The sequence below is a fragment of the Anser cygnoides genome, chromosome 3 (genome assembly GCF_040182565.1).
Source record: "Anser cygnoides isolate HZ-2024a breed goose chromosome 3, Taihu_goose_T2T_genome, whole genome shotgun sequence".
Taxonomy (NCBI): Eukaryota; Metazoa; Chordata; class Aves; order Anseriformes; family Anatidae; genus Anser; species Anser cygnoides.
In genome coordinates this window covers 85080267-85104454 of record NC_089875.1, presented here as the reverse complement: position 1 = coordinate 85104454, position 24188 = coordinate 85080267, and the positions used below count along the sequence as shown (strand labels likewise).

Genomic DNA, 24188 nt, shown 5'->3' with positions numbered 1-24188 from the left:
CCAGGCGCCGCCGCTCCCGCCCGCGCCGCCCATTGGCCCGGGCGGCGGCGTCACGTGCCGGTGGCTGTGCCATGCTGCTGCTGATTCATTGGCTGTGCCGGCGCGGGGCTCCGCTCGGCGGGCGGGGCGGTGCCCGGCCAGGTGAGGGCGGTGGCGGTGGCGGCGGCTGCGGGAGGGGGACGGAGCTGTGAGGGGGCGGGCTGGGTGCTTGCGGGGCTTCTGTGGGCTGTTAATAAACAGGGGGGCTGCGGGGCTCGCTGAGGTGCTGGGGGGGGGGGGGGGGGGGGGGGTTGTTGCCTGCAAAAGGGGCTTGCGTCTTGCCTCGGTATTTAATTGAAGGGTTCCTTCTGGTGCTCCGGAGCACACGTCTTCTAAAGCAACCCAGCCAGCCCTTAAACCCCTGCTGTGGCTCGTCTAGAAGGCGTTAAAACTTTTTATTCCCTCCCCGGGGTTGTATGTTTGGCTCTGCCCTGACTGCAGTGCATTCGAGCGAACTTTAAAATCCAACCTAAAAACCTTTGCAAGGGGAAAAAAAAAAAAAGGCAGAATAAATTTGTTGTTGTTGTTCTCTTTTTGTCCAGGTGGCGTGTGGCTCTCTGCCGTGGATGGCTTTACCCATTCTCAGCCTTGCCCTCCTCCTTTCCCAGGGGAGCCTGGTGCTTTCTTCCACCATCCCGCAGTGGTCCCTCTGGTGAGCAGCGGCTGTTGGCGGTGGCAGGACCAGGTCCCTGTCCTCAGCTGCCTGCCCTTCCCTTTGCTGGAGCTCATCCCCTCCGAGACCAGCTGGCAGAGCTTCCCTCCGTTCCCCCATGGTTGCCTTGCTCGTCCTGACGTGTCCGCATTGGTAGGTGCTTGCAATGCCGGGTGGTGACTGGATGCGTGGGTACACACCGATAGTTTGCCAGTACTCCTGTGTTGGGCAGGGCTTGTACAGGGATGGGACAGCAGTGGCGATGCTGGCTTATGCTGCCCCAGCAAGGCTGGGCAGGGCTTGTTTGGCACAACATTAGGGCGCTTCTGTTGCCAGTTGTGTTCTCCAACCTGCCGCTCTGTTTCAGAGCCGTTGCCTCTGTTGTTTTCTGTTTTTCCTCCTTTGAGCTCCTCAGAGATGCAGATTTATGTAACCGGTGTGGAAATAAATAGATGTTTTGGCTTCCGCTCTCAGATAATCAGGTAATTGTCTCAAATGCTGCTTGTTTTTCTGGTCCCCTTGCGATTTCCTATTCAGGTTCTTAATCAGAGAGTTAAGGTAAATTCTTGCCGCAGGAGTAAATACATGACAAGATGCTAGTTAGATGGTAACTCCCCGTTGACTGAGGGCAGTCTGGCTCCCTTCTTGCCTAAAATAATGAAACATTCTGGCTGCATCAATCATGAGAAAAGATGTTTAAAGTCAAACTATTGCCAGAGAATTAATTTTCTGAAGAAATAAAATCCAGAGTGTTAAGAGCTGTCAAAATTGTTTATTGCTGTGCTTATTCTTTCACTGTTTGCGTACACATTGTGGTGGAAGAGGTTATAAGGTGAAGCTCAGATGATGCTCTTGCAGCTCGTTAAACAGTTTAAATCAAATTTCCAATCTTTAAGCCAATACTGTGAGCAAAATTTTAGTACCTGTGAAGTGTTATTCTGCGTGCTCACTCCAATGGGCCTCGGTTGTGCTGTTGTTAATACTGTTTCCTTGGTCCCTCGTTGCCTGTTTATTGCCTCGTGTAGCACAGAGACATGGTAGGGATTAAGGATGAGAGTGTTCAGATGTGTGTTTATGAGTAGTGTATTGCTGGGAAGAAATTTGAAATAAATTGTTTGCTTCTTCCACAGCAGTAGAGACAAGAACTAAACCTAAAGGCAGGAGAAAAAAAAAATCAGTTCTGTTTTGGAAAAGTCCCAAACCAGTTTGCCTTTTAGTAAAGATCTATTTCAGTAGCTATTCAAAGTTTTTGCTGAACTGATTGTATTGTAAGTGACTTGCAAAAGTTCAGAAAACATTTACCTGTGCAGTGTGGAAATTTTCAGGAAAAGCTGTATTTTTTATTTTGTTCTTGAGAAAACATAATATACAGCTGACTCTTCAAACTGAAAAGCTCAAGCATTGCTTCGCATCTGAAAGATTATGACTTTACAGACCCTGTGGGTGTGATCTTAACCTGTAGACGTTTTTCCACCTCAGCACGGCCAAACCACAGCTGTGAGATATCCAAGAGTGGATGCAACTCTGAGCGAGTGGTTTATCATACCTGTTTTGTTCGGCTCTGCCAGTTTATCTTCTGCTGCCTTGAAGGCAGACAGGAGCTGTGCAGGGGAAATGTTTCTGTGGACAGAATTGCTGAGCAGTGAAGTGCATGGCTGTGCTTCACACCCGATGGGTGCTGTGTGAAGGTCAGGGGCTCATTTTGTTACAGAGGAGGGGAGGTGGCCTCAGTTTCCACTCTGCTTTTCAGCTGCAGTATCCTGGCTTTTTCACTGCTGCAAAGCTGACAGAGAGCTGTGAAATGAAGGGTGAGCACAATTCTCTGTTTCCTCAGATATGCAGCCCTACAGGCAGCAGTGCTGCATCTCGGCAAAGGGGCTGAGTCCCTTAATTAGAGTCCCTTAATTAGCGCCGAGTTCCCTGATGCAGTGATGCGAGAACAGTTCCTTCTTTAAGCCTCACCCCTGCTATGAACAGTCAGCGTAGATGTGGTTGTTTGAAATTCTCCCTGATGCCCCTGTTCTTGGATTCAGTTGCTCTTTTGGCCATACTCAGCATCAAGTTTGCAGTTTCCTTGAGATTTGCAAACTAGCCTGTTAGAGTAAATCTGTAGTCTAGTAACCCTATGAATAGAGTTATATGCATTGACAGAAATTCTCTTCACAGAGATTTTTTTTCCTATCAAATATAATATCATCTTTGGGTTATAAAAAATAAAACACTTGTTCTAGCCCTACTACTGAAGTTGCCTTCTTATTATCATTTATTATTATCAGTTCTTACGTAATAACACATAGAGAAGGCATTTTAAAAACAACTCTTGTAGCTAGCTCCTTGCAGTTGACCTGGGGTGGGCTGATCAGTAAGAGTATGGAAAGGGGGGAATCTTTCCTTTCTCTCTGCTCAGAATAAGGCATTGGATTAACAGGTTTCAGGGTTAGCAAGGAATCCAGATCTCCATTTCAGCACTGAGCTTTTTGTGGCAACGGAGCTAGTAAAAAAATATTTAGTAAAGAGCAAAAGCTACCCTTTTTATTTTTTTCCTTTTAAAGCTGCTCAGAGATGAGAACCTGTTTTTCAAATATGTTTTTCTCTATTTGTTTCCTCTTTGCTTAGGAGGAGGTTTGGCCTTGTTTTCTCCAATGACTACATCAACTGTCAAATTGTGTTTTTTGTAGAGACATATTATTTGAGTGGAAGTGTGTGTGCTCATAATACTCCTTTTGGACGTTTGGGATGCTGAAATCTGATCTGTTTTCAGGATTCAAAGTTGAGCTCTGATTGATTGTGTAATTCTGTCGTAGCTGCAGAGAACAAATGGAATTATGGCTAATATCTCTCTATTGTTTGTAGTTAATACTGTCTTAGGACTGTATATTCTGCCTGTAATTTTAAAGGCTTTTGATACTGGAGTTGAACTAAGCTTGTTGCTTCAGTGTGTGGTTTGGGAGCAAGTTCCAGTAGCTCTGTACTAACTGACAGTTCCCTGTCCCTTTGTTGTCAGCTCAGGTTTGAAACTTTTTCAGAATAGAAGGAATATATAGCTTTTGTGATGTCCCATTAGGTATAATTCAGCTTTCTTCCCAGACAAGACTTAAAAGCGAGCATACGTAGTGTTTCTTTGTCTTTTTTCAAACCCATGTAGTTGTCTGTGAACTCATAGCACAATGTGATTTCATATTAGTTTCTGCCAAGCTTCAGGTGGCCCCGACTGAGTTGAACTACTAAGCAGGCATTAATGTTTGCATGTATGATTGACGTCTTAGGAAAGTACTTGACAAACTGTTTTCATCTTTTATTTGTTAATTTTGACTTTAAATTCATGAAGTCATTTCTTTTAAACTAGGCACAAACAGTAGCCATACAATTAGCATGCAAATTGTACATAATGGTGTGGAGACCTTCTACACTGCAGCAGAACAGCATAAGACATTAAGTGCTAGTTCGTGGAAAATAAGATGTTTTCGTGAGAATTCATATGCATGTTGGATAAGCAGGTGCTGGAGTCTAGTTTACATTTGCAAGGATATTAAAATGTATGTTATGTGATGTGTAATACATGCAGCAATACATGCAGCACAGCTGCCTGTGATTTTTCATTTCTTGTCCTGAGTTCCCCTAGACTAAATTAGTGTTTTTCCGTACCATTGTTATAAAGCCCTTTTGTGATGAATCTAAATTTATTCTTGCTGTTGTAGTGCAGTAGCTCATGCAGATGATGCTGTTCTGAGTTGTTAATATGGGTACTTTCTCTTCTTTCCAAGAAGAGTCCCAGGTGCTATGTACTCAAAGTTAGCGTGTATGATTGATTTTAATTGTACAGTCAGTTTTCAATTATCATGCTATTTTTCCTGCTAAATTTTGCTTTTGTATTGCTTGCTTTCCTCTCTTATTGCAGGTGAGAAGATTGGGTATACCCTGTACAAGACCTCAAGCTGGATCTCAAACCCTGTACATCTAGGATCTTGAGAACTGGAAAGAAGCAAGGACCATTTGGCCAAGTGTGTGCTGCAGACTCCTTTCTCATCAGTACTCAGAAGTGGCACAGCTTGTTTGAAGCAATAGCTGTGTGGTACGGTTGTAGAAAGATGAGATCTCTATTATGTTTTAGCTCCTGCAGTGCAGAGTAAACAGATTTGTGCTTGCTTTCCTCATTCAATTCTTGCTCTGTGACTTTGCCTTGGGATGGAGCAAAAAGCAATGCAGTGGTGTGATGGCTGCTTCCCTTGCCCCCAGCAAGCAGAATATTGTTGGTAGTATGGGGACTGAGAGGGCACAGGAACAGCCTGAGTTTGTTACTTTCTTGTGGCCAGCACTTCTGGTTTAATTGTACTGCCTAGACGATGGAGCTGATGCATTGGGATGCAGTGCTAAGCTTTCTCAGATTTATCAGTTTGAAATGCTGCTGATTTCTGTTCCTGCATGGATTATGGGATCTTCACCATTTGCAAGGGACCAACAATTTGTTTAGTCTATGAAGTCTGTAAAGTGTTCGATCTCTACAGAAGTAAGCAGAATGGAAAAGTGGAAAATTAATGTGGTTTTTGATTGAAAACTTACCTCCTTGCTTGTGTCTACCATATTGGTAGTTTATCTTGCTCCAGAAATGAACACTACTTTGACCAGTCCGCATGGATTTACTCTTCTGCATGCAGGTCGGAGTTGGAGGTGGCTGTTGCAGGTGACATCCAAGACCAGTTCCAGATGCACACAAAAACGGATTTGCCTTTGTGGCCCCAGTGGCAGTGTGAACCACAAAGCTGTGCTTCAGATATGGCGTGTGCCCAGCTTTGCCCTTAGAGCGACTGGGTGTCAGTTTGAAAGGTAAGTGGCTGTGCAGAGCAAATGTGCTGATAAACACTCTGGATGTTCAAATAGTCGAACCTTAGTGGTGTCTGCACCCCACTGCTGCAATTCAGAGATGTGGATTTTGTGCAGACTCAGCGCTGCAGAGTCAAACTACCTTGCACGGGTACCACTGGCAAGCAGCTGTGACCTTACAGACTTTCACAAAGGTTATGAACGTGTTCTCATGAAGGTATAACTCAATTCCAGGAGTCGCAGCTGAGTCTCCATGGGGAGTGTCTTGCTGCCTGTTGGCAACCTTTAGGCTTCAGAGACACCAAGCCAGTGCTCCAGAAGAAAGCCGTGAGGGCTTGTCCTTTTTAGTTGACAGGTGACTAACCTGCCTGGACCTCCTGGTTGGTAGCACTGAGCACAGCCCTGCTGTGGGTTTTCTTGAATGAGCAAAATAAAACTTTTACTGCTCATTTACTTGTTTCTGAAAGAAAAAGAGCCAGTGTGAGCCGTATACATCAGAGTCAACAGATAGGCATGTAGAATAGAAGGTTTGTTTTAATGTGTTTCAGGCCAAGGTTTTAGAGACATTTGGACAGACAAAGCTTACAAGTGAGGTGCACGCTTGGTTGGGACAATGCTTATGCTTAGCTCTACTGGATCATTTAAAGGCATGCTTTATGTCCTGCAAAACCTGAGTAACAGATTAGGCAGGGAGCTGGGGGGCCAAAGTTCCAGTAAGCACCTGTGCCTCTGATAGTGGCTGATCCACACCTGAAGTAAGTGTAGAAATGCCTGTAGCCAGTGGTGATATGCTGGAATTTTGAGTTTGAACCTACAGCTAAACCAGGACAAATTCTTTTGTGACTCTTCTCCTCGTAGGTCATAAGTAGACACTAGTGACTAGGCTGCGGGGAGGGATCTGCATGACACCCAGTTAACAGTGTGGATCTGAAAGAGGGGAGGGTCAGGCTGGCTGTTAGGAAAAGGTTCTTCACCGAGAGCGTGGTTGGGCACTGGGACAGGGTCCCCAGGGCAGTGGTCACAGCCCTGAGCCTGTGGACAATGCTCTCAGAAATGGTTTTATTTATTTTTTTAAATTTTTTTATGTGGTCCTGTGCGGAACCAGGAGTTGGACTCAATGATCCGTGTGGGTTCCTTCCAACTCGGGATATTCTATGATTCTATCTCCTTGCATTTGAGGTAGATGAAGAAACATTTTTTGGACTGTTCCTATATCCTACTCGGAAGTTTTCTGCCTGCGGATTTATAATTATGCTAAAAGAGAGGCGGTGACAATGAATGCTGAAGCCGTATGAGAAATACCTAAATAAGAGACTCCTCTAGAGGGCTGCAAAAGAGAAAAGCAGGCTTAGACAGGAACGTGCTGATAAAATCTGACAGGAGATGCATCATCAAGAAAGCACTGAGGAGAAGGGAAAAAGATGATGGGAACCCTCAGGGGTCAGTCACAAAAATGAAATGCAGAAGCTTGTAGGAGACAGCTGATAGAGCTGTGCTGGGAGCAAACTAGGACAAGAATCATAGTTTTTCCTCTGTGCCATTTGCTTTTTCCAGAAGGCAGCAGTTACCTTAGTTGATTTTAGAAAACATGAAAAACTCTGCCTAAAGCTTAATTAGACATTCTCTCTTATTCCAGGAAATAAGGAAAGTTTTCAAGTCACTGAGAAAGCAAAGGAGGAACTTTAACACAAGCACTTGAAATTACTTAACCTTTTTCTGTCATGTTCTTCCAGACCCTTAAGGAAGTAGAGGATGGGAAACATCCTGAGCTGTGAACTGGATTGTACATTGCAGCCACTAAAGCATCTTTTTCCTCACCTTCTGTGCTTTAGGCTGTTTAGTCTAGTTGGGAGCTTTGTGAGTGGCTGAAGAAGGGTGAGGGTAACGAAGCACCTGATCCTTACTCAAGCAAGTGTCCTCCCCTCTAACATCCCCACATGGGTGAATGGCTAATCCTGAAAATTAAGCTGGTTGGAGTTTGAAAAATAGATCAGTTTCTTGTTTTAAATGGTTTATCACTTTTTGCAGAAAGATAACTTTGATTTTTTTATGAACTTGAAAGGCTGCTCATACTTCTGGGGTGAATTTGTTTCTCACTTTGCCTGATTTCCTGGTCTTTACGCGTGGCCATCCTAGCATTTGAGCAATGCCTTTTACTTGCATACGGTCTTATTGAATCTAACAGAAGACTGAAGTTACAGCTAATTTGAGTGACATGGGTACTTAGGGTCCTTTTTTTTCCCCCAAGAAGTTTTACCTGGATTTGATTTTGTACTCTAAGGAGTTTCAATGTCCACAGAACAGCTAATTGCAATAGTTTTACAAACCACATGAAGTCTTCACCCTGCTGGGTTTGAATTGAATGCAAAATTACCCAAGCTCAATTTACTTTTTGAAAAGCACTGAACAGTTTCTTATGGAATGCTGTTTTGTAATAAACCTCGGGGTAGATGTTCTGATTCCAGTTGCTGCAGCAGATGTTTTGCGCAGAGATGTGCTCTCTTTTGGTGTGTGTAGAATCGTCTAATACTGAAAAATTATTCTGCAAAATGCAAATCCCTGGCGCAGTGTTGGAATGACAGAATATCTATCAGGCTAACTTTAATAATCAGTAATGTTGCCCTACAGGTCTTGTTGATCTGTGGGGAAAATCACTCCTGTCTTATTTTCCTTCTGCAGTGGCATATTGAAACTCTTTCAGCACAGAAAAATCTAGGTTGGAAGGGACCTCTGGTGGTCATCTGGTCTAACCTCTTGCTCAAAACATGTTCAGCTAGGTCAGGTAAGTCTTTTTTGTCCTATATAACTGAAATTTTCTGCGTCTCAACTTGTATCTGTTGCCTGTTGTCCTGTTGTTGTTCACCTCTGAGAAGGGTCTGGCTCAGTTTTCTCTATGCCGTCTTGTAACTTAGACCTCAGAGCCATCTGCAGTCACCTCTGGGCCTTCTCTTCTGCAGGCTGAACAAACCCAGTTCCCTCAGCCTCTCGCGAGGACACCAAACCCAGATGTGGTACCGCAGATACCATCTCACCAGCACTGAATAGAGAAGGAATGCTTCTCCTGATGTGCTAGCTACGCTCTTGTTAATTCAGGCTACTAAATGGTTGGCTTTCTTTACCACAGGGGCATGCTGGGGACTCGTGTTCAGCTTGTTGTTGGGGGGACCCGCAGGTCCTTTCCTGCAGAGCTGCTCCCCAGCAGTCAGCTGGGTTCCCATCAGTTGATTTCTTCAGCTTGTCTGGGTCCTGAATAGCAGTCTGCCCTCCAGTCTTTGGACTGTCCCCCCCATTAATCTGTGAACTTGCTGCCAGTGCCCTCTGTCTCGTCATCCAGCTCTTTAAGAAAGATTTAAAACAGTATTAGCCCAGCATCAGTACCTAAAGGGACTGGTAACCACTGGTAACGAGCTGCCTGCTGGACTTCGAGTGATGTAACCCTTTGAGCCTGGCATTCTAGCTAGTTCTGTGCCCACATTTTCATGGCAGCATTCATCCTAAGCTGCTGAGGTCTTTGGTATTTACTATTTTTTTTTCAGCTATGAAAGCTACGTTCTGAGGAGCCTGGTTTTGATGCTTTTTATACTTACAAGCATCTCTGTGGAGGTGAGCATAGCTTCTCTCTATCCATTAAAGAGAAGCTGTGCTGGCTGGTGGTTGGCCAGCAAAGACTGAGGAAAGGGAGAGAGGGCTTGTGATGGCCTTGCCTGATGGGCAGTGATACTGGATTTAATGGTGTGAGCATCTTTGTAAGCATGAGCGGTTCATCTTGGGAACAGTGGCAAGAGAGAATCCTGTAAGTAAGAAAAGGTGCTGGGTGAAATCAAAAGATGTATTAGAAAAATGTATTCTGTACTAACACGTTTTGTATCCACAGGGTCATATTTATTGTAGTGCAAGATGTCTGCCCTGAGGTTGATTTCTAACAGAACCTCCCAGCAGGCCTTGTCTAACTCTGATTACACCTGGGAGTACGAGTACTATGAGTACGGACCGGTGTCGTTTGAAGGCCTGAAGGCTCATAAATGTAAGTTCAGTACAGACATATTTTATTTCAGCTGAGCTTCCCCATCTTATTCACTGCTCCTCACTTGTAACCGATTATTGTACAAAAATCTCTCTGAACCTTCTGATTTCTCAACAATTAGTTATTAGCCTCTTTATTGGATTATTATAATTGTTTCTTCTTCTGTTTTTTTGTTGACTGCTTTCCTTTTATATAGGAGCACCATGGGTTTCCTGAGTCTAGTAGGAATTTCTCAGTACTAAAGAATAGCAGACTACTAAGAACTGTTTGTAACAGCAAGTGCAGCCCCTGCTGCTTCTGGTGCCTACTTGCTGCAATCCATGTTCTGTTCTTGTTCCCAGTAATGTGAAAAGGACATTGGTGGGCAGCCTTACTGCTTTTGTTTTTCCTTTATAAAAAATAAGTATAAAGCTTTCAAGAGACTTGAAAGAAGAATTTTCTTATTCTGAAGAAACTATTATCATTAGAATTTTCTGCCTAGAATGCTTGTGTTAATTTAGCATTGTACTAGTGCTGGAGCTGTTTAATTACAGTACAAGTAGAAAGTGGAGGATAGAGATCAGAGAGATGAAAATTATTAGTAGGAACCAAGAGGAAATTTAGCTAGGACAAGCTAGTGAAACCAGGCCGATATTTATTTTACAATAAACTTGGTGACAATAACTTGGACTTCTAGAAAATTTATGTGGGGGGGAGGGGGGGAAGGTGAAGTTGTTTTTTTTTTTTTTTTTAAAAAAAAAAGGAACAAACTAACTCAAAACTCTGGGATGTGTCTTGCAAGCACTTTGCTAAAGAGAAGCAAACCATCTTGTCCCACTGTTTCTCACTGTGCAAATATTTGAGCGCTAGTCTTTGAAGTAGCGGGGCAGGGTCCCCACCATCCAGTACTGGGGTGCTGGTCCAGGGTGGGATCCATGCTTCCTGCCTCTTCAAATGTGGTGGGGATTCAGACTGGGAAGGAGGAGTGCTTGCCGTGGCTATCAGTAGCTCGGAAAGGTTGATCTGCCTTGCTTCTGCACAGTCGTGAGGCTTTGGGGAGGCACTGGGAGATTCAGAAGAACTCACAGAAGTTCTTACAACTTCTAAAAGACAAGAGCTAGACCAGAAGCTACTGTTTGGCCTGAATTATACTTCACCTTTAATTTTTTATAGAAGTCTGCTGATTATTCTCTGTTTTTACAAATGTTAGGTACTTGAAAAATGTAGGTTAGTTTTTATCATGTTTCCGATTTATATTCCTTCCCTCCACTTAATCAGAGACCAAACCTGATTACAGAGATCACTGATTACAGAGATGAGCTGCCATGTGTGTACTCACTATCTTCTTAGCTCTGTGTGTCAGTGTGATGGGAGAACAAATATAAATGATACTTACCTCTGAACTGCTGGAGGTCTAGTGGCAAAACGAATCTCGGATTGCCATTGAGCTGCTTGCCGTGCTGGGTATGGCAGCTCGGCTTTGCTGTCTGGCTGTGCCGTTTGTAGAGCAGGAGGGCTCTGGACAACACTTGTTAGAGAATGGGACAGAAGAAACATCACCTTTTCAGGTGGAGCTTGATATCTTTGTGAAAGAGAGGGGCTAACAGCAGTATTGAATCAGTTGCTTAGGAAGTCCCTTCTGTTTTTGTGTTTCTTTCCACTTTTTTAACTGATAGATTGGAGTGGCCTCTGTTTACCTTGGTGTTACTGCATTCTCAACGGGTTGATTTTAATCTAGTAAAGGTGTGTGAGTAAATGAACAGTCTGTCTTTGTTGTGTATGCAATGATATTTCAATAAATTCCTTGTTCTAGGTAATTCCGGCTGAGTTGGGCCTGTTGAGTATTGTGGAAGCAACGTGGTCAGACACTTAGTCTCACTGAAATCTGAATGTGTGAGAGGAGATTATGTTAGGGCTACATTGTCATGGAGACTTTGAATACTGACAAGTCCTCACTTTTTTTATTTGCTGGCTCTCCTTCTTTTTTTTTAGCCACATAAGAAATCTTAAATCTCATTTTTTTTTTTTTTTTGCACAGCTGCATTCAGACTGATATTCGGCTTTTGCTAACAAAGAATTTTAAATTTCTGTAGAGGCAAGCATCATAAATGGTGAGGTTGGGGCTTTGTGGACGTATTCCCACTTGGAAATACTCCATCTTCCTCAACCGTGCTATTCTAAGATTTTTGCAGTAAAGGTAGAATCAAAATCAGTGATAAAAGAACCAATGTGAAAGCAACGAGGCTCTGCTTTGGTGATCTGGTTTACAGCGTAAAGTTAAAATGGTGCTCTGGGCTTATCTGTATGTTGTACAGGGAGCTGTAATGAAAGCAAAGGAATAAATGGCTTGAACTGTTGATGGGGAGGTGTGTGGTGCAAGGAGAAAATGTCTGTGGTGCCACTCCATGTGGAAAACACCTGCTCGTCTGGTTGGAGCACTGAAAATCAGAAGTGGCTGAGAAGGGCCCTTCTTATTACTCTGCACTGAGAACAGGAAGGACCTTTATGGTACAACAGTCCTTGAATGCTGGTAGATGTGTGAAGGTAAATTCCACCAAAGTCCAGAAATGAGTCCACAGGAAAAGAAGCCAGTCCAACTGGAGAGGGCATCTATGTCTGTAACTTACGTTAAAAACTTAGGGGTGGACTCCAGTTCAGGTGATGCAGGCTGGCAGTGGCACACTGCCAGCTATAAAACATCACTGTCCCCTCTTAAACTTAGAGGTGTGTGATTTCTTTGAATTTTTGATATACCAAGTTATTTCACCCAATGTGAGAAAGCACTGTGGTGAACCGTAAGCTAGGATGAATTCTGCAAGAGAAAGTTGGAGGCTTCTTTGGGATTAATGCTGACTTAGTTACAGGCAAATGGAGGTTCCTACTAATTCAGCGTACATAAAAAGAAATTCAGAAGCCTGCTTTCTGAAAGCAGAGAAAAAGTTATGTAAAGTGATTTGTAGAGAGAAAAGCTGACAAAACAATCTAATACACAGAAAACACTTAATAAAATCATAATTAAAAAAGGGGTTGGTGAGAAGAAGGGCTGTTTAAATTCCAAATGACCTTTCAAATATGAAAAAAATCTGTTTCAAAAGCTGAAAGCACATTCTGCCTGAGCAGAAGTGAAGGCAGAAACTGGAAATCAGAAAATCCAGAAATGTAGGCATCAGATGTTTTATAAATTAAAACTTTCTAAAGTAAATAGACAAAGATAACCAGGAGTTATCTGTGACTGATAGAGATGCAAACAATTTTTTGTGCGTTTGGAACAGAAGAAGCCTTGGTAACATCAGAGAGAGGTAAAGTAGGTAGGAGTGATCAGAGGATTATGAATTTGTGTTAGGAAGGCTGATACTAAAAGTTAGAAAGGTGGTGGGATGCTTTCCTAATCTATTTGGATCTTGGCTGGTATTATAAATGTAGTCTTAGCATTTATTTTGAATACGAGTAGTTTGACGTGTCACTTATTTTGAATAAATGTTTAGAAATTAATAGGTTTGGATAATTTCACTTAGTGAGACCTACATGAAATACTGAAGAGATTTCTGGCCTGCTGCTTTAATTTTAAAGAAACCCAAAGAACATTATTGGTACAGCAGAGGGTTAGAAGTGCCAACAGCCACAGCGAAGCAAGCAACATGTAGCTTTATGCTCAGTAAGTGCAGGAGTTCTCTTCCAGGGGACAAAACACCAAACAAACCCTGAGGAAGGCTTGCTAATCATGAATTATGGGAGCACACAGTGCCAGCAGATGTGATTTTTGTGTGAAGTAGTGATTTGTCAATTAAGAAAAATCAAGATTATCTGATATTCATTTTTTCAACTTGATCAATATGATCTATGTATGTATTTCTAAGGCATCCTATTTGATCGTATTTTGTTCTGCTTACCAATGCAATTGGTTAAGTAGTAAATTGCTTAACGGGAATATTTCTTTTCAGATCAAATTTGCAGGTACTGCAAAGTCTAATAAGATGATAAATAACCATGAACTATCTTGTATTAATAAGGTGAAATGCACGGTGGATCTTGAAACACCGAGTACAGGCTATACATACAGAATGATTCTGAAAATAACTTAGGGCTCACAACGCACAGAATTGCAGAAATAAACTCTTACCAGTATGCTTGAAGCTAAAAGAAATACTCCAAACTTTGGAAAGAGTACAGTGTCAGTATGGGGTGATTTTTTTTTTTCCCCCCATTTTCTACTCATCACGAAGACCTATACTTGAGCTACCTCCAGTTACTTTAAAGGATGTTGAGGAGAGATGGAAAAAAACTTGCAGTGAGAGACTTGAAACTTAACCTCCTTAGTTTACCAGAAAATGGGATTAAGGAGTGACTTGATTATGATGGAGTATTTTTACAGGGAGAAAATGTCGAGTTGCAGCAGGCATTTTTTCTACGCACAGAAAGAGCAAATGGTTTCAATTGATTTCTAGTTTCCAGATCTGCCTTTTATGTGGAAGATGCTTCACAGTGGGAGTGTGATTAATCACTGGGGCCAAGTACCAGGCAGGAGGGCCGGTTCCTTGTTTTCTGGTGTCTTTAGTCAGTCCTGTAGGGGACTGAGTGTTCAAGGTACTGGTAAACGTTCGGTGCTCTGCCTGCTGCACGGGCTCAGACAGCTCGTCGAGGAGCTCTACGTTCACTGGGGATTGTTGAGGTTCAGTGGTGGCTGTGTGATGAGAGCTTGTCCTGCCTGAGACTTTCCTCTGGCTTGTCTATATGTTAATTTATTAAACTTTTACAGTGCAGGCTTTGACTATTTGCATAAACTAAAAATAACCAACTGAAAGGACAGGTGAAAAACCACCTGTAGACTGCAGGTCCCAGACCAAGTCATGTTTTGTCTTGGTGCTCTGTAACTCTGGGCTGTGGTTACCAATTAATTGCTTGGAACTGTTTGCCCCACTTGTACCACTGAAAGACAGCTAAATCTTCCTAAGCCTGTTGTGCCAAAGAGATCCGTCAAAACCTGGAACCCCAGTGGTGTCAGGCAGAAATCATTCAAAAATAGCAGGAGTTCTGTGCTATATAGGGACAGAGGTTTTTGCTGAAAATCAAATAATCCTGTTATCCGAGTTCTAGTATTGAATTGTTTCCAAAGCAGTGCTTGGACGTGGGCTTGGACGTGGGCCAGGCATAACAAAGGGAGCTGCTTTTAGTTTAATAGCAGAGAATTCAGTCCCTTCCTGTTTTCAGCATGTTTCTGGTTTGTCTGGATGTGAGTAAAATTTGGGCTAGAAATGAGAGGTTCAGTGTCAGCTTTCCAATCAAAAATAAAAATAAATCTTATTCTTCCCATTTTGCCAATCAGGAATAAGATGCCAAGTTTTTGGGGATCTGTAGTCCCATACTGTGTGTGGAAGGGGACTTCCTGCAAGTGCAGGTAAAATACTGATCGTATTTTTTTCTCTTTTTCACCAGACTCCATTGTGATTGGATTTTGGGTTGGTCTTGCAGTCTTTGTCATCTTCATGTTCTTTGTCCTGACTCTGCTGACGAAGACTGGAGCGCCACATCAAGAGTGAGTCCAAAAACTGGAATAACAAGTGCAGCCTCGGTGTCCCGTGTGGTGTCCTGCAGCCCACGAACGACCAGTGGCAGTGCTGATGTTGCACTGGCTCAGCACTTTTTTTTTGTACTCCATTCTTAGGAAAGGCTGTTGCGTGCCTTTAAAATATTTCTTTTGTTCTAAGCATTTGAAAAAGACGCGAGTATTGACAGGGTAGATACAAATTAAATACAAGGCAGATACTGACTTAAGAATGTTGAAGTCTGAAGGGTTTTGCATGTTTGTATTCAAGTCCAAAACGTAGATGTTGGTAATACTTGCAAGATCTTTCCTTAACCCTGTAGTTCACCGAGACTCCAAGCATCTTAGTTTCTGCTGAAAAATTGCAGTAGATGGGGAAGTCCCGATCAGCTCCTTACTTCCTTGCACTAGCGTCCTTTTAGTCACAAACGGAGCCTTTCTCCACCTCCTTCTGGCTGATCTGTATATGCAGACCATGTCTTGGCTTAAGCATTTATCTGCAATTCTGATACTTAAAGCAGTTGTGCAGCACGCAGGCTATCAGTGTCCCTCTGAGAAAGTCTGAGCCCACATCTCCTCCCAGGTTTGCTTGTCATCAAGAAGAAATCAAGGCTCTCCGGAGGGTGAGAAGGCTCGCAGGCAGGTAGCAGTGATGAGAAGCTGATTGTGAAAGGCAGTTGTCTGCCGTTATCGCTTCCTGACGCAGCCGGCCTGTCTCTGCCTCCTGAGGGCCCTGTGCTGGTTACTCGTATGAAGGCTGCCTCTGACGGTTTGTAACAGCTTATCTCTAGAGGCAGGTGCGTGTTAGGGAGGACCTGCGGGTACGGTGAGCTCCTGGCTCTGCTCCTGCATTTTTGCTCCTGTGAGAAGGAAGCAGGCAGAAGAATTCAGCTTCCCGCAACTGACTTGATTTCATAGCTGGGATTTTTGCCTCCCTTCTGTATTGTCAAAACAAACAAAAAAGCCATGCTCTGCTCCCAAATGTATTTAAAGGCTTTGTAAATACTGGTGTGCTGTCTCTTTTCCCTGGGGATCTTTTTTTTTTTCTTTGCTTAACATCCAAGTCTTTACATATGTGGGTAATACAAGGTGGGGGATGCAGTGATGGTGTGTCAAGTACACGACAATGAGAATTTTACATGGATATTTGTCAAAATGTTTGTGCGCTTGTAAAAGTGTACATTGAAGTAGCAGAGGGCTGCTTAATATATCTCAATGCGTTTCTGCTTTCTTCATCAATATTCTCGGAACAGGCTGTCTAGAGAGTTTGTGAAACCTCCGACTTTGGTCAACTTCTGTGTCCAAATAAGACCTCAAGCAACCTGACCTGAATTCACAGTTGGTCTTGCCTTGATCAGGGCATTGGACTAGGGACCTTCAGGGGTCCCGTCCATCCTAAATCTTAATATATTTTTTCTTCAGTTGTTGAACACAGCCTAGACATTTCTTTTCTGTACTTACTTTAAAATTCCTTGGCAGCTTTGAGAGCTGTGTGCTGGAATATTTGTCCTCTTATTTCATATGCTGAGTTGGTGCCTTTAACAAATCTAAGCTTTTTTTTGACGTCTGATAACGTGCTGTGTACAGTACTGGAAAAAGACCATCCAGAAATACACTAAGGGCAGCGAATACTATTGATTTATCTTTTTTTTGCTGCATATATATAAAAACTGGAGAAATAAATACCTACTTGCAAAAACAGTGTAGACTGTGGATTTATTTTGCCTGCATTTTGTCTTTACAGCTCACTGGATTCTTCATGACTCATAGTTTCATTAGTGGGCTGTCTTGCAGCTGTCCTTTAGAAATAGATGTTAATGGGATCCCTAGGTCTTGGGAGAAAGCCATCCTGGTTGATGGACGTGTCTCTGACTTCAGGAAGTCATTCTGGCTGTTCTTTAAAGTACCATTAATGTGAGAGAGAAGTGTAACTGGGTTCAGATGGATGGATCCAAAGTAGAATGCTCTGATTTTTCTAGTAATATGCTTTTCTTAGCTCAATATAAAGGGGTATGATAGCGTGTTCTTTTTAAAACTGTACAAAATGTTCAGGTTTGGGTACATCCTCAGCCCAAGAGAAGGAGATTCAGGACACGGATGAGGAGGCAGAAATGTAATTAGTAACGGAAATGATACCTGTTGTACTTTTCTTTTGTTCACTTGTATTAGTAGGTGTAGAACGTTAGCTTGTCCAAAAAGAGATTGATCTATTTTCTGTATTTCTGCCTGAAATTTTCTGAAATTTCTGCCTTACGATTACAAGGCTTCATGTAGGTATTGAGGCAGGCTGTACAATTAGTTGCAGTAAAGGTGAAATGACTTTTTTTGTTTCCCAAGAAAAGAATTGGTTTGGGGCAACGATTCTTTGGGGGGAATCCACTCAGAAATACTGATTCACTGAACCAAAAACACCTATAGATGTTTTTGTACATTTGCTGAAAAACGTAGGGAAGATTCTCAGGTTCAGGGCAGTGTTTCTAGATGGGTACTAAGGAGCTGCTTAAATCCCACAAGGTCCCTTCAGGCTGCCCAACCCTGCTTGTTTTGGAGGATTGGCTATTTATTCCTTTCCATGGTGCTGGGAGAAGGGTTGCTTAAGCTACAGAGGAATCTGAAGTGACAGTCCCAAGTCAGTAGAAGGGTATACTACAAACTGTACCCTGACGATACACTTGAGTTCGTTGGGCAGAGGCCGGAGCTCAGTGCTGCAACCAGAACCCAGTATCACAGGCCAGAAAATTCCCAGAAGGGAGCTTAGTTCTCCTGCATTAGTTCACTGGTGACTGCTTGTTTGAGTGGTTTTCCTGAAGTGTGATGCTCGAGGTGTCTGGTGTTCACCATCCCGCTCTTAGTGGCAGCTTCTGGGACTCGGAATCCTCTTGGCCCAAATACTGCAATAGAAGTAGGTTGTTCTCTGCCACGGCTCTCCAAATACAGAACTGGGATTTCTGAAACTGCTTCTCTTGTTTTATCAGTCTTCTGGAAAGATGTACACTGAGGTATACTTGGATACTGTAGTGGGCAAGACTATAAAAGTTTTTAGTCTAGTTTAAAAGTCTTCCCCAAAATACAGCAAGATAGTGTTGGTGAATTTCAGAATCTGACAATATATGACTGTATACTACTAGATCATGTGCTCCCTGTTCAGCACAGGATCATTCTCTATAATAAGTCCTCAAAAACTTGGCCGTTGTAAAATTTCTCTGCATCTTCTATTCCTCCATTTAGAGCAGGTTGCTGTTGCCAGTCCTGGGTGCCCTTCTGTGCAGGAAGCCTTTGCTACTTCATACCTGGCTGTGTTATAAAGGACTTTCTGCACCTATAAGCTAACTTTGCTTCTCGAGTGGATACATTTTAAAACTTTCTTCCTAGGCTTACAATGTTTATTCTTAATGTGCTTGCTAGCTCTACTCTGTGCCACAAAACCATAGAGGAACTCCTTTTCTGCAAAACCATATATGCAGCTCAGTGGTGCTTTCAGTTGCATTACAAATATGTTAATGTCAGTTACCTGTTCTGAAGGTTACTGTGGCATTATTCCAGTCTGTTTCAATCGATGATCCTTGCGGGTCCCTTCTGACCCAGGATATTTAGTGACTGGGTGTTTGCCTCCTGCTGTGTATCCAGTAGATTATTATTTAGCTAATCCTGTGTCCTGCATCAGTTTAAACATTAAGCTGCTTCTGCGTGCTTCACTTTGAAATGCAGAATGAGCCAATATTGTTTTGACAAACTAGAGGACTGGTTTGATTTGAAGGCCAGCGTAACTGACTTTGTTAGGCTCTAATTCTTGTGTAATGTCATAAAAGTAAACTAGCACTTGGAAAGCGGGGATTTCTAGGATTAACTCTTGTCTGGGTTGAGCTTTTCTTACCTTCAGCTGTTTGTGGCTCGTGCACAAATCTGTGTAGACTGGAGTTGTTCTGAGCTAACACTTACAGAAAACTCCAAGAGAAATGTCAAGATGTCTTTCCTTCCTGGACTATGTTTCTGACTCTTTAAGCCTTCCAGTCTTTATAGTAATCTGTTTAAATTTGGAAGTTTGAATGACATTGACCAAGGTCAGTGCAAAAGATGGTTTGATGTCTGGACAACCAACCACCCCATCACTCCTTTAGTGACAGCAGAGTTACCTAATGTCTCTCAAAGGTTTTCACTATTAAAGATTTTTCTCAAAGCATTCTATGGAACTTTTTTTCTTGAACTTGCTACTGCTTGTTAGCTACCTAAGAGGAAATTCTGTAGGCTCATTCAGTGAGCTGAGCTGGTTATTAAAGTATACTGCTTGCTAGAAGTGCCATTAAAGAGTACGGGTATTGATAACTTACTCCCATGGAAAATTACCACTACAAATCAAGACTTAAAATAGCTTCAGCAGAAAATAAATAGTGCTGGCTTTTTAAGTCCCTTGTAGATAAGCTGTAGGGTTTCCTTTCTTCCTGATCATAATGGCTGCTGAAACTTGATTTGATGGTAAGAATACCAATAATTCTACTTTCATGCTCTCACTTTTCTTTGTCTTTTCTCTAGCAATACAGAACCTTCTGAAAAAAGATTCCGGATGAATAGCTTTGTGGCAGATTTTGGAAGACCGTTAGAGTCTGAGAGAGTCTTTTCTCATCAAATAGCTGAAGAATCCCGATCACTTTTCCATTTCTGCATTAATGAAGTGGAACACTTAGACAAAGCAAAACCAAGTCAGAAAGGTCCAGGTCTGGAAAGTAATATCCGCTTCCAGGAAGTTCCCAGGAGCAGTGGAACGTTTGAGGAGGACCTGAATTGTCTTACAAAATTTAATATTCCGAACTTTGTGAACACTGAGCAGAACTCTTCACTAGGTGAGGATGATCTCCTTATCTCAGAGCCACCTATCATTTTAGAAAGCAAATCAGTCATGCAATCTTCTCATAGGATCCTTGACTGAAAATTTTTACTTTAAGGTAAAAAAAAAAAAAATAATCCTGATGTTGTCCAGTTGGAAGCCTTCTGGTTGTTTTGGGAGAAGGTATTTCAGACCCTCTTTTTTTTCTTTAATTTGTATGTAAGAATGGCTGTGCTGACAGAACAGTTTAGATGAGAAGTAAAACATTGAATGCCTTATTCCAATGCCTTCTGTCATCTAAGCCTTTTGTCCAGTATTGGGTTTGCTCCCTGTTGTTTTTGTTTGGTTTTTGTTCAGTTTGGTTTTAAATAACTGTTTATGTCCAGCTTCTGAAGATACCATGACTTGTGGGGACTGTGAAGGCCAGAGCCTGGCTTTGGGAGGTGTATGAGAACTCCTCCGCCAAGAGAAGTGTGAACTCAAACTACAGCTGGAGCAAGGAGTAAGCAGGCAGCTGCTGGGGAGATTCTGCAGCTTCTGCTGCTCCCCAAAAGGACGTCTGAAACAGCAGCACGATGGGTACCTGCATGGCATTAATTTGTACTTCTAATGCCTAAATGCTTTTAGGTGCAGGTGAGACCCAGTTTACAAGCTTCCAGAGGGAATACCTTGTATATTAAATAGTTCGGTTACTGTGTTTACAAACTGCTACCACCACCTGCTGCCTGGTAAAAGCAAATTGGTGCCTGTAGTTACGGTACTTCAGAGTGACATTCTGTCAGGTGCACGGTGATGCCCTGGAATTAGTGTCCAACACGCATTAATTTGATTTTTGTTGTTGATGTGAACTGTCAGTTGGGTAATGCAGAATTCAGTAGCTAGATCACAGGAAATTAGATGAAAAAGTCTTCTTTTGCCAACAGAGTTAACATACCACCACTACTTGTATGTAATTCATGCTTTGCTTATCAGCTGAACCTTCCTATGCTTTTTGGCTCTAGAAACTGCATTTTTTTGACCAGATAGCTAGTGAAGGGCTAGGAGGCTTTGGGGGGCCAGCTCCAGAAGCATAGCTGAGCTGTACTTGCTCCATCTGTCTGTACTCAGTTGGGATGGTATTGCAACTGCAGCTATTTCCCAGGTAAGGGATTGTTAAGAAAACAAATAGGTGTAATTTCAATCTTTGTTTCTTTTTTAGAGAAGAAATAAGGTTCTGAACCTTAGCCATTTTTACTGTCAGCTTTCTTGAAGAGATGGTTAGCTAGAGGCTCAATGGTTTTAGAGCAAGCACTTGGAGGGCAGAAGAACCGGGTTTGCTGGATTTGGAGTAACAGTGCTTTGCAGGAAGCTCTTAATGTGTATCAAACTAGGGGGCTCAAGATCCCAGCCTAACTGGATTCTTTTTTCTTTTGAAAGTAATCTACTTTGCATACAACATGGTTTTGTCCAAGTGAAAATGTAGCAGTGGCCTGCTGATACACTCTTCTGAGATGCAAATTCTGATGAATTCATTCTTTCAAATGACAGCTAGGGGAAAAAAGCAATGAATGGGTTGTGCATTTAAAGAATATAGGTAGTGGGGGAAGCCTCTTTTTTTCCATCTCCCTTGCCTTTATTACAAACCACTGACACCTACGCTTCCTGATTTCAAATGTAATTTCTTGCATTGTTTCTTTGCACGTTAAGTAGGGGTTAAAAGCATGGGCTATTTAAAACTGGCAGATTATCGTTGAAAATACTTCCCAAGAAAAGCCTGAAGCAAAGTCTGTATTAAATGAGCACAGCTGCACAGATTGCAACAGAGGTGTCTTGTATCTTACAGTGCAGAAAAGGCCTCCTTTCGCTGTAAGTACTTAACCATGAGTACAGAGGCTGTAGCTTTTGTGGGCTTCCATTTCTTTTTTTCTTCCCAGATTAGTTCCTGTCCCTTTCCTTAGCATTGGTACTGCATATGTCCCCAAAGCACCAGAGCACTGGAAGTGTGTCTGTCCTGTCAATATATCTATTGACAAATAGACAAAAATCTATACAGCTGTCTCACACAGCTGTTCTTAAATGTGTTCTCCAATGAAGTCAGAAAGTTTGCAGAGTATAGTTCTTTCAATCCCAAATGTTTTAAAATGCAGTTTTGGAATAGACCAAAACTTTCATTGTAGCCTGTATATGTGTAAACGTGCCTTGCCAAAATCACCTTAGCTAGGGCAATCAACTGTCTTTCTCTGCAGAAAAACCCTAGGTGGTTCCAGAGTGTAATTCCTCTTCGCTCAACTGTTCAAGGTGAGTGGAAAAGGGCTGTGCTCTGAATGTGGTAGCTGCTTCCTGCTGAGGGAGCTCAAGCATCTCACCTGTCTAATGGATGAGCTTTTGTCTGAACTCAAGCTCAAATGTGATAGAATAGTGGTCTTGCTAGCAAACTCTGCTGCTTCTAAATGTGGCTTTTATAACCTTTTTCTGGAGGAGTGAGCTGCTTGCAGTGAAATTTGTCTTTTCTTCCCCCCTTTGCCAATCTTGAAAACAAATTGCTGCTTAAAGCAATTTTTTTGCACAGGGAAAACCTGTGCAAAAGAAATTACCCATCTCTTTTGCTATTGGGAAATGAAGCTTATTTTGAAAGCTGGGTATCAGTCATGCAGGCTGGGCTCTAGAAAAAGAAAAGATTGCTATTCACTGTGGTCTAAGCTTTTCTTCCCCCACCTTAAATCCTCAAGCCTTTTTTTTGGAGCATAATTGCTGCTTTTGGGGAGAAGGGAAAAGTGTTCATGTATATGGAAGATGGTGACACTTAATGCCTTGATGAAAGGCATTTAATAAAATGACCGAGGGTTAATACCAACTGGACATGCTACACATTTGAATTGCATTCTTAGTGTCCTTTTGAAGCATGTGTTAATCCTGTAAGAGTAATTAAACATTCAGATCCTGCTTCTGTTCTACTTCTTCATCGTACCTCCTTTCTGTTTTTTACAATGTCCTTCAAGGTCCTTTTTACAGGTAAACAACCTGGCAGTCTGCACTCTGCACAGCTCTGATGTGACTTGAGAAGCACTGTGGCAACCATGCACTCTGATTCAGGCTTGTGCTCTGCTTGTGCATTAGAACAGTCAAAAACAAATACAAACTTTGTGGTCTTCAAAAGCAATTATTTTAAATCTGTTCTTATTTTCTTTTTCCTTCTTAAGAACTAATAGACATGATTTTTTCTCATGAGAAAAGGGACTGGTATAATAATCAGCTTTGTATGGTATATTTTTTTTTTAAGAAAAGCGCATTCTTCCCCAGAAAGCCAGCATCAGGCAAAGTAAATGAAAAGTGTTTTGACCAGGGTAATTGTTCGAAAGGAATACTTGGAACTTAATGGTGTTCCCATCTTCATGTCTGAAAATGGAATTATTGAAAGCTTTCTAACCGCTTGGGCTGTCCATTTTATAGCCTATTCTCAAAATTTACTGTAAGTACAGCACCTGTGGTAGATTTAACTTCACAGGGAAAATTGTGTATGTTTGTTTGCTTAAGTATGCATTGTATTGTGTAACAACTCTTACTAGGGCAAGTTACGTATTCCAGTTTTCAAAGGTGAATATTTGTTTTTGTGTATAAACAAGTTTGATTTTTTTTACGGGTACCTAACTAAAAGTGAAATCAGGAGACATCTGCTGACAGAGAAAAGAAAGGGAAAGGTAAAACCATGAATTGTCTACTGAAACCTAATGATGTACTGTCTATGAGGCTAAAAGGCAAAGTAAGTGATGTGAATGGTATTCTATTTAACATTTATACATCTGAGCTGCAGCTCCTGAATTCTTTAATACTGACATTTTTGTCATTCTGTGAGGAAAAGAACCCCATACAACCCTTCACAAGCCCGTGGCAAAGGAGGTATTAAACTGTGCTCTTCTTCTACTCAATCCTGTCCTTCTGGCAATGACAGATGATAAAGCCAGGTCACCTGGAGCCATGGTGATCTCACCTGAAGTCATGCTATAGCCTCAGGTACTGACAGGCAAGGACAGCACCGAGCCTTTCACCATGCATTATTCCAGCAAGAGTTGGAGGCCTGTGCTTTCTTGATTTTTTTGGACAATAGGAATATAGTTAACAGTATGTAAAGCTAAACATTACAATTCACGCTGGACAGACAACTGTTCAAAGAGTCCAGGCACAATTGGAGTAAAGCAAAATTTGAATATTTAGTGGTAATAGGAGTCTAGTTTTCATTCTTTTTCCAGAATAGGTTAAAGATGAGAGAGGGGCAGAGTTGAAAATGTATTATGTACTATCAAATAAAGTCTTTATCCATGACAATAACCTA

The 24188-nt window shown here is 42.1% G+C and overlaps 1 protein-coding gene across 9 annotated transcripts; it reads left to right on the top strand.

The window, feature by feature from the left end:
• Nucleotides 1-24188, top strand: MRAP2 (melanocortin 2 receptor accessory protein 2). 9 transcript variants are annotated; one of them, XM_048079839.2, is made up of 8 exons: nt 1-141; nt 582-844; nt 4590-4692; nt 5347-5515; nt 8192-8294; nt 9387-9536; nt 14949-15048; nt 19588-24188. In XM_048079839.2, exons 6-8 carry the CDS (start codon nt 9410-9412, stop codon nt 19979-19981), a joined length of 621 nt encoding a protein of 206 aa, XP_047935796.2. In that variant the 5' UTR covers nt 1-141; nt 582-844; nt 4590-4692; nt 5347-5515; nt 8192-8294; nt 9387-9409; the 3' UTR covers nt 19982-24188. The 9 variants fall into 9 exon arrangements, with proteins under 9 accessions (XP_047935796.2, XP_047935798.2, XP_047935797.2 ...); XM_048079841.2 differs by lacking the exon at nt 1-141 and adding an exon at nt 160-187; XM_048079840.2 differs by lacking the exon at nt 1-141 and adding an exon at nt 285-325.